General features: G+C 35.1%; 1 protein-coding gene across 1 annotated transcript; it reads right to left on the bottom strand.

Moving 5' to 3' along the window:
- Positions 1-6,288: 6,288 nt before the first annotated feature.
- Positions 6,289-10,982, bottom strand: LOC106880098 (endoplasmic reticulum chaperone BiP). The gene is made up of 7 exons (XM_014929914.3): positions 10,716-10,982; positions 9,458-9,603; positions 8,878-9,357; positions 8,627-8,781; positions 8,272-8,507; positions 8,010-8,159; positions 6,289-7,595 (listed from the first exon to the last, which is right to left on the bottom strand). Exons 2-7 carry the CDS (start codon positions 9,598-9,600, stop codon positions 6,783-6,785), a joined length of 1,977 nt encoding a protein of 658 aa, XP_014785400.1. The 5' UTR covers positions 9,601-9,603; positions 10,716-10,982; the 3' UTR covers positions 6,289-6,782.
- Positions 10,983-10,989: the final 7 nt, after the last annotated feature.

The following is a 10,989-nucleotide window of genomic DNA, read 5'->3' as shown; positions in this document are numbered from 1 at the left end:
TTTTTCGATGTTATTATTATTATAATTATTATGATTATTATTATTATTATTGTTCAGGTCACTGCTTGGGCATATGGCGTAGTGGTTAAGAGTGCGGGCTACTAACCTCAAGATTCCAAGTTCGATTCCAAGCAGTGACATGAACAATAATAATAACAACAATAATAATAATAACATCGAAAAATACCTTAGGAATGAGAACCCAGGTTTGGAATTTCCCCAAGACACCTGATGAAAGGTATATCAGCTGAAACGTTGTGTTAACAACAAACAAGATGAGGACAAATATCCGTCAAATGTAAATAATGTAAATAATGTGCATAATTCCTCATCTCTTAAATATAGAACTGTAACATCATTATTGTTATTTTGTCAGTGATAACATATGATGTGTATAACAATATATCACAGTACCAAATATAACCGGATAACAATAAGAAATGTGACAAGAGTTGGTTATCTTATAAACGTTAAGCAATCCAATACTGCGATAGAAACAATAAGACTAATGCTCTCAGAGTTCAACCTCAACTGTCTACTGGATCATCCATTTATAAGACTCATCCACTCCACTGACAGTCATGTGTGGGAGTATCAGTTCACTCCTCAATTATTATAGATTTGCTTTTCATTTCGCATGTAAAAGTAATTATAAATTTCCGAATTATTTTGAAAAGCAAACAGAAATATTTCATAAGTTATAGAAGAGAAATTGATTTTATTAATAAAGTTGTGACTAAGTGACACAAATATATACTTAAATATCAAACATCATTATTACAGATTTTTGTCATTTCTCATGTAGAAGTAATTACATATTAATAAATGAAATTGTGACTAAGGGAAACAAATATATGCTAACAGTAGGTTAAGAGCCATTATTATTTCTCTTTTATTATGTAAAAGTAATTGCCAACTCATTTTGAGAAGTAAAAAAATCTTAAAAGTTTACAGAAAAGAAATTTTATGACTGGAGTAGCAAGCAAAACAAATGCTGAAAATTAGGTCATTAAACATCATTATCTTAAATTTCTGTTTTAATTTCTTTTTTATTGAAACATGCCTTATTTTACCTTAAGCAAAAAACAAAGATTATAAACACAGCCATGAGAAATTCAGGGCAGCAAGTTAAATTCTTTTATGAAAAAGAAAAAAAGAAGTAAAGCTTAAGAAGACACTTATACCCCATCAAACCAAGTAAAATCTAAGTCGTGGCAGATACTGGTGTCACACAAATGGCACCCGTGCCAGTGGCATGTAAAAGCACCCATTACACTCTCAGAGTGGTTGGCATTAGGAAGAGCATCCAACCGTAGAAAACCATGCCAAATCAGACTGGAGTCTGGTGCAGCCTTCCAGCCCTGGTCAACAGATGCCAAAGAATGATGATATAAGAATATATAAAATATATATTTTACTATGAAGTAGTTGTATGCTGTCAACTTAATGTGACAGTCCCCTGAAGGGAATAATACTACTGTTGGTTAGACCTAGGAAGCTGCACCGCTTCCTGTCGGCCTTGACACATTTCCTGTGTCCTTATGTTCACAAGGAGGAGACAAGCACCTCCGCCCAGCTAAGCCTGCATCCAGAGACATGTTTCTGAGTCTTTGCTCGTCCTCAGTGTGGAGTAGCAAAGACTCAGAAACATGTCTCTGGATGCAGGCTTAGCTGGGCGGAGGTGCTTGTCTCCTCCTTGTGAACATAAAGACACAGGAAATGTGTCAAGGCCGACAGGAAGCGGTGCAGCTTCCTAGGTCTAACCAACAGTAGTATTATTCCCTTCAGGGGATTGTCACATTAAGTTGACAGCATACAACTACTTCATTGTATCTACTGCATAATTCTGCTAGAGATTTAGAAATATATTATTTCTAAATATTTTACTATCTTGTTTCAGTCTTTGGAATATGACTATTCTTGGATATGGCCTTGAAAGGCTGAGTAAAACAAACTGATTCCAGTACATATTTTCAACCCTGGTTCTTATTCTAGTCTCTTTTGCCAAACTGTTAAGTTATATTAATATAAACAGTCTAACAATCATTGTCAAGCAATGGTAGGGTACAAATACAAACACACTCATATTATAACCTCTGTACCTTGAGGGCATGCCCTGGCAATTGCAACCATTTATCTCTTTCTTCCTTACTCTACCATCCCATCTATGCTCTGAGTATACCCTGGCACTTCATCTCTCTTGCATTTTTGCTATTTCCCACTCTCTCTCTTTCCCTTGCTCTTCCCTCTGGCTGAGTGTCTCTACTGTAGCACACCTGTTTCTGCCCTCATTCTTGATCACACTCTCTCCTCTCGCTTTTCTCTCCAGATGAGAGACCCCCTTCGGTCATGAATGACCATGGGATTGCACCTAGAAGGTTACCCCCAACCAGGCACAAGTCTGGGCAAGGTTGTTTATGGAAGACCAGCAGTCGCCCATGCGTACCAGCCTCCCCTCTCCTCTTGGATAACATTGGTGACGTGTTATCCAAGGGAAAGGCAACGGCTGATACAGCTTGGCACTGTGACGTCACAACTCAATTCTACAGCTGAGTGAACTGGAGCAATGTGAAATAAAGTGTCTTGCTCAAGAACACAACATGCAGCCTGGTCTGGGATTTGAACTCACAACCTCACGATCGTACGCTCGACAGTAACCACTGAGCCATGCACCTTCACATGTAACTAGGTAGCCAAATATCTCCTTTACATCAGCTCAACTGTTTGTCCTCTTTCTTGTACCTCTCTCTCTCTGGTCAGGGAACCATGTACCACAATACCTGTTTCTGCCTCTCCAATGCCCCCTGCCCTCTCAAAATTCCTTGTCTTACAGGCTATTTGGTGACGCTACTGGTGTTGCTGCAGGGTCCCCAAGTAAAAAGCAGCCAGTCCACACCTAAGTGGTTGGCATTTGGAAGGGCATCCAGCTGTAACAACCATGCCAAACTGACCTCGCCTGTGCTGGTGTCATATAAAAAGAACTCAGGCCACTGGCTGGTGTTAGGAAGGGCATCCAGCCGTAAAAACCCTGCCAAAATAGGCACAGTAGCCTGGGGGTAGTCTTCTACTTGGCCAGCTCCTGTCAAACATCCTACATATGCATGCATAAAAGGGAGACGTTAAACGATTTTCTTTTGTTTCAGTCATTTGACAGCGGCCAGCTTCTTACCACACAGCAGCGCCTTGGGTGTATCTCTGTTCCAGTCTATTAAATCCACTCACTTCAATCAGCTCTTACGGGAATATAAACACAGATTGTCAAGCAGTGGGTGGAGGTGACAGGTTTTCATAGATTCTGTCAACTAAATTCACAAGGAATTGGTCGGTCCGAGGTTAAAAAAAAAGAAGACTTGCGAAAGGTGCCGTGTTGGAACTGAACCCAAAACCACGCTGTTGTGAAGCGTGCTTCTTAACCACACAGCCATGCTTCCACCTATGCAAACAAAAAATTTACAACTAAACCACAAACCCACTAAAAGAATAAAAAGAAAAAGAGAAATTGAGATAAAATACATAAAAAAATAGGTGAAGACCGTTTTAAGAGAAAATCTGGGCTTAAAAACGGGGATGAATATCAAATAATCTCCTAAGCAAAGTAGACTGATCGTAGCACGGCGTCGAAAAAGCAAATTCTTCCGCAGTCGCCAAACGAAATTAATACCCGATATTCTACGTTAAGTAAAGATTAAACCACCAAATAAAATTTCGGCTTCTGGTTTTAAACATTTCACGTCGTATTCGTCTTAACTCTTCATTGGAAAAGACGTACATGTTTTAAAATACTATGTTACTCTATCTTTACGAATCTGAATTCCCATTCCCCCAATCATATCACCTTTCGGTTATTTTTCTAAAGGAAACGAAGTGAACCAGATGTATTGCGAAGATGAGATTTTTATTGGTATGAGCGAAAGCTATTAAAATCGAGTTGTTTAACCCAAGGTCAGTTCCAACAGATATGCCCACTGTAAAAGACAAGACGATGTGATGAGCGAATTTGGTTACAATTAACCGGCAAGTCGAGCGACAGTATGAAGAGTCTCTTCTATGGAAACCTAGTGGTTTTTAACCACTGGGTTTCCATAGAAATCAACAATCTTGCATTTGGTTGCGAACCGAGTTCAAATTCCGCTCAAATCGATATAAATAATCAAGTCCCTCCTCGAACCCGTTAACCCTATTTGACTGTAAGCAGTGTATAGGGTTAATTTTTTCACTCAAAATCTTTCGAAAATGTTATTTTAATTATTAATCGAGAGTAATTCAAATGAAAATCACTAAGACAATAAGACATACCGGTATATTCAAATATGTCGACACAATAAGACATACCGGTATATTCAAATATGTCGACGTGTGATTACAGTACGTTTCAACTTAGTAAACCTACTGTAAAAGGTTAGAGTATAATAAAGACATTCATAAAATAAAGTTTTATAGTTATTCAATAATCGTGCTTGGCAATAGGGACATACGTAAGGGATAGAAAATGAAGCCGGGAATGAAAAAAAAGTCCATTAATCCTTTACTAAAATAAATAAAAATCTTAATATCAATTTAAGTTAATTTGGGTTAAATTATATTTAACGCAAATGAAGTGTTTCTTCGAAAGAAAAACTAAACGTTTTGTCCATTTTCAATGTCCTCCACCTTCTTACTATCCGCCATGCTTAATCTTAAGCCTCATGTAATTACACAACGTCGGCTGACAATAACAAAATATGTTTATTTCCCACCGCAATATAGTCATTTGAAACAAAATTTGCTGGAAACCTATTTTAATAAATAAAACGAAATATAACTTATTGTTACAGATAAACTAAGCAATCACCGGCAAACTGATAACAGAGTTGCAAATAACCGGTTGATTATAACCGGCTGGAAATAGCTTAATATGACGAAATGTCAATAAACAACTAGCTTATTTAAAATCTTTCCCACGCATTACATTTTTATAATAAAACCCCCTGAACAATGTGCATTCCTATTACATTTATATATATACACATACACGCACGTGCATATATATATATATCCGTATACAGAATGCGTGTGTACTTATATAAATATATATACATACATACACACACACACATGTATATTATCTCCCCCTCCCCTCGGTACGGTGTCCGTGCATTCCTATTACATTTATATATATACATACACGCACGTGCATATATATATATCCGTATATACGAACGCGTGTGTACTTATATACATATATAAATATATACATACATACACACACCTGTATATTATCCCCCCCTCCCCTCGGTACGGTGTCCGTTATTAATCATTCGAAAACATTTGTCCTTACCATTTCATTAATAATAAAAAAAAAAAAAAAAAAAAGGATACTTCTTTATCGATTTCAAGTTTATATAAATAACTATACTATTCACATTTTTTCGATCCGACATCGACTAAAATTAATATTGCTCTAATTTAAATTACGAAGTCAGTTTTAAAGAAGGTGGACTCAAGGTGTTTTTCATTGTTACGAATTTCACAATTTGCCAATTAAAATCAGATTCTTTAGAATATTTTCAAAACATTCCGACATGCCATATATTTAAGACGAATCCAGGATAAAAAAAAAAGATACAAGCATATACTTAAGCATTTTATTTAAGTTTAAGATATTAAAACGATATTTTTCAATGAAATTTATATAAAACTGATGGTCATACGTATGCCAGGTCTTGTGAAGCTAATAAACCACTTAAAGTTATTTCAAAGAAAAGTGAGATCTTTAACAAAATCGACTTTCTGTAACCCAGAGCACATTGTGGTTGGTGCAATTATCAACACTAATTAACAAATCATATAGTAATTCTGATAAATCATTATACAGAGTATTTGAAATTAAAGAACCATACATATGCCATATATGCAAGAGATCATGGATTTTTGTGTTAGTCTGACAGAATCAACACTGGTGCCAAGTGATTCTAGTCAAATATGATGGGTTATCAGAAATAACTTCGGTGAACCATTCAGCATTCAGATTACTGTCAAAGGCAATGCTTATTCACATCTGTTTTGAATTAATCCTGCATTAGCTTCAAGATCTTGATGTGATTGTTTATTTTAGAATGGCACTGTAGGGTAGGTGTGAGAAGCCAGATCTGGTTGGTATAAATGCTACAGCAGGGTTAAATCGATTAGTTAAGGTGGAATGCTTGATTGATGTCAAAGTGCTATTGGTACAGAATCAAAACTTGTGCTCGTGTTGAAATGACAATTTCAATACTCAAAAACATGATAGATGTAAAACAACAATCTGAATTTTTTTTACAAATTATTTTTTTTAATATTTATTTTTTTTTCTACAGACATGATCTTTATCTGGCTGACACACTGTTCATTCATTCATCTGGACTGCTGCAGTTTAATTTTAATTATGTCCTTCACTGTGTCTGATACAGACCAGTAATAAAAGAGGAAATAAAACAAGTTAGTGGAATTGTGATTGAGATGTTCAATGTGTAGCCAGACAAAAGGTCAAAATAAGTACAAAAAAACAAAACAGAAAAAAAACAACAAAAATGTGTACATGAAAGACAACAACAAATGGAAATTATTTAAATATATACAAGTCTCAATCACATAAGTCTCGGAGATGAAAAAAACAAGCAGCAGTAGAATCCCTCCCATACCCATTCTGAGACAAGAAGATCAAGTCTTGAATGTGAATATAAAAAGCATTCAGACAATGATGGAATTTCTGAATTCAAGACAATTTGTTAAATGTTCCTTTTTAGTCCTAAAACATTTCTTTTTTATAATTCATCCTTGTCTTCTGTGTCTCCCCCTTTAGGAGGTTCGGCTGAGCCCTGTCCCTGATATTTAGCCCTAATTGGTTGAACAATGTCTTCTAATTCCTTTCTTTTGGCTTTGAATTCATCTGCTTCAGCATTTTGATTGGCTTCTAACCATTTAATTGCATCTTCAACAGCTTTTTGCATAGTTTCTTTGTCTTCTGGACTAAGTGAGGCACCAAACTTTTCACCAAGCTGGTTTTTCAAAGAATAAGCAAGACCTTCCAATTCATTCCTGGACTCAACCCTTTCTTTGGTCTTTTTGTCTTCATCAGCATATTTCTCAGCATCAGCAACCATGTTCTCAATTTCTTCAGGTGTAAGTCTGTTTTGATCATTCTGGATGACAATGTTATTTTTGTTACCAGTTCCTTTATCTTCAGCTGTGACTTTTAGGATACCGTTAACGTCTATTTCAAAGGTTACTTCAATCTGAGGAACACCACGTGGAGCAGAGGGAATGCCAGTTAAATCAAATTTTCCTAGTAAGTGGTTGTCTTTGGTCATGGGACGTTCACCTTCAAAAACTTGAATGGTTACAGTTGGTTGATTATCAGAAGCAGTAGAGAAAATTTGAGATTTCTTGGTAGGTATAACGGTATTACGAAGGATAAGTTTGGTCATGACTCCTCCAACAGTTTCAATACCCATAGTTAAGGGGTTAACATCCAACAAGACAAGGTCACCAGTATCTTCTTCACCACTCAAGACTCCAGCTTGGACAGCGGCACCATATGCAACAGCTTCATCAGGGTTGATACCACGATTAGGTTCCTGTATAAAGGAAACATTAAAAAAAATTACTAGGTTCCTGTATTAAGGGAAGTAATATAAAAAAATTAAAGTAAATCTATTTAAAAACTTACATTACTAATAATTATAATCATTTAATCTCCACCTCCCAGCAAATTATTAAGTACTTGCAAAAGGTAAATGTATAAATAAAAACACCTGAACATTAGTTTTGCATTCAATTTTTAAATGGAAAATATGTTTATCAGACAAATGTTAAATTTTATTTTAGGTGCTTCTTAGTCAAAGAATAAGTTTTCAAAAAAATAGTAAGTAATGGTTAATATTTCACTTGCTGTAACATATGTGCTTCTGACATAGGGATGCAAACTCAACAGCATTCTTTTTTCCTAACAGATTGTATTATTAAAAGCATCACAAAAATCTCAAACTTACCTTTCCATTAAAGAATTCTTTAACCAAATGTTGGATTTTAGGAATTCTAGTAGAACCACCGACAAGCACAATTTCATCAATGTCTTTCTTGTTAAGACTTGAATCCTCCAAAACTTTTTGTACTGGTTTCATTGTAGAGCGGAACAAATCCTAAACGAAACAGTTAAACATCAAATACATGTAAATGTATGCACAATTTGCTTTAATACAACTTAAAATACTAATAAAATATATAAAGATAAGAAAATCAATGACAACTTACTATATTCAAATCCTCAAATTTAGCCCGAGTTATAGATTCAGAAAAGTCTTCTCCATCATAAAGAGCTTCAATTTCAAGTCTGGCTTGATGCTGAGTGGACAACAGACGTTTAGCCTTTTCAACCTCACGTCTAAGTTTCTGAACTGCACGGTTATCTTTACGGAGATCCTTGCCCTTCTTTTTCTTATAGAGCTTGATGAAATGTTCCATGACTCTCTGATCAAAATCTTCACCACCTGAAACATTAAAACAATTTCAAAAATTAAGAACTGGAAACTAGAAACATACTAAGGAAAATATTGCAGTGATTAAAGACAATAATTGAATGTTCATGAATTTAAGGTTAAAGACTTACCAAGATGGGTGTCACCATTGGTTGCCATTACTTCAAATACACCATTATCAATAGTTAAAAGTGAGACATCGAAAGTACCACCACCAAGATCAAAAACGAGAATATTCTTCTCTCCATCTCTCTTATCAAGACCATATGCAATTGCAGCAGCAGTTCTAGAGAAACAACAAAGAAAGCCAAATATTTAAAAAGAATTACAAAAATAAATGGAGTCCAAACATATTCAAAAGGCCAACAGATTTGATACTTACGGTTCATTAATGATTCTCATTACATTGAGGCCTGCAATTGTTCCAGCATCTTTGGTAGCTTGTCTCTGGGCATCATTGAAATAAGCAGGTACAGTAACCACAGCATTTTTAATTTCTTTACCCAAGTAAGCTTCTGCAATTTCCCTCATCTTACCAAGAACCATAGCAGAAATTTCTTCAGGAGCAAAAGTTTTCATTTCACCACTAACTGTGGCTTGGACATGGGGTTTGTTGTTCTTGTTGATAACTTTAAAAGGGTAGAATTTGATATCATGCTGCACAGATTTATCGTCCCACGTACGACCAATTAATCTCTTGACATCAAAGATTGTGTTTTCTGGGTTGCTGGTCAACTGATTTTTAGCTGCATCTCCGATAAGACGTTCACCATCACCGGTGAAAGCCACATATGATGGAGTAATACGATTTCCCTGATCATTTGCAATTATTTCCACACGTCCATTCTTGAAAACGCCGACACTGAAATAGCAATGCACAACAGTTAAGTACAATCACCTCACCAAAATTAAAACCAATATACACAAAAATGTCAAATATGTGGCGCTTAAGCCAAGCTTACCAAGAGTAAGTTGTTCCCAAGTCGATACCAATAACCGTACCCACAGACTCTTTCTTCTTACTGTCTTCTTCCTTCTTGGTGGCAGCTATTACTGATGTAGTTATGGTAACTACAACCAGTAATACGGGTAATATACTTTTCATGTTCTGTATAAAATAGAATTGAAACACGGAACATCAGTTAAAAGTAAACGCCCCATTAAAAAAAAATAATAATAAAATCTTTGAACATTGCAAGTTAACGGAACTGAAATAGGGAACAATTCTGAAGTAAATTAACTGATCTCTTTTAAGCTAAAATCATCATTAATGGTAAGTGGCTCTGAAGTGTCAAACACCAAAACCGTTTGCGACATCTTTTTTAAAGGAGAGAAAAAAAAAAAAATCGAGGATTTTTATATATTTTGTCAGATTGGTTCAGCAGAACTTTCGGTTCCAGCGAGAGAATTTATTACAATTAAGTTTGTCATTGAAATCAGTGACAATCTTGGTTAAAATAAAAGGTTTTTTTTTTACCGTTATATCAACGTGGCAATTTCTGAATGAAAAAAATAACATTTAGTGCCGAAACCGAAATTAACCAATTTAAAGGTCCTGCGATCGCATTTCATGAGAAATACCGAAGCATTTGACTTAAAATTCCGAGCTTTAAGAAAGCGTAGAGAATTTCAAAGCCGAAAAATAAAGTTGCAGAATTGTACCCTTTTTAAAAATTGTGGGCACACTGTACCATGAAGGTATTTAAAAGTAGAGCAGCAGTAGTATGTCCATCATGATTTTATACGACAAAGGTGGGGGAAATATTTGAAAGACCATTACAAATGGGTTTTATATATTTTATAGACATATGTAAAAAAAACCAAAAACAAACTTAAAACAGAATAAGGCGACTGAATGAGTTCTGAAGATATAAAAGTTGGTAAGTATCTTAATTGTAATCTACTTGAGTAGTTTACTTAAAATCCCATATTTGTGCCAATAAAGACTATCTAGAGGCAGACAAGATACGAATTAATTCCAATTTTATAAAAATTGTTTCTAATTGCCAAAATTACAAAATCAAAAGTTTGACAGAAGGACGTGAGAAAAAGAGAGACCGGCATCGACATTATATCAGCACCAAAAACCTCGTTGATCATTAAATGCCGAGAATATTTGGGCTTTCTTTTCCCCATTTTTTAAAGATTATAACCATAGAATGAAAAGTAACAAGTAATTACTTTACATCATAACAATCGCAACGAATCATTTATACTTACAGATATTTGTGCTCAGACTGGAATATATTTTTTAAAAATCTTTTTGATGAATGAATACGAGAAATAACTCCGAACAGTGACAATAAATCCGGTCGCTTCTAAGCTGTGTATATTATTACTTATTGTATTTAAACTCTTCTTTTTGTTTTCGTAAATAAGTTATTATATTTCAAGCAGAAAATCGTTGGAAATTTTTTCAAAAAACACTGACAAATTCGCTGAGAAACGTTTCTAATGTTGACTTTACTGTGTGACAGAAATAAAACTGATTGAG

The sequence above is a fragment of the Octopus bimaculoides genome, chromosome 1 (assembly GCF_046866305.1).
Source record: "Octopus bimaculoides isolate indiv1 chromosome 1, ASM4686630v1, whole genome shotgun sequence".
In the NCBI taxonomy this organism is placed as follows: domain Eukaryota; kingdom Metazoa; phylum Mollusca; class Cephalopoda; order Octopoda; family Octopodidae; genus Octopus; species Octopus bimaculoides.
This window is presented reverse-complemented; position numbering and strand designations above follow the sequence as displayed.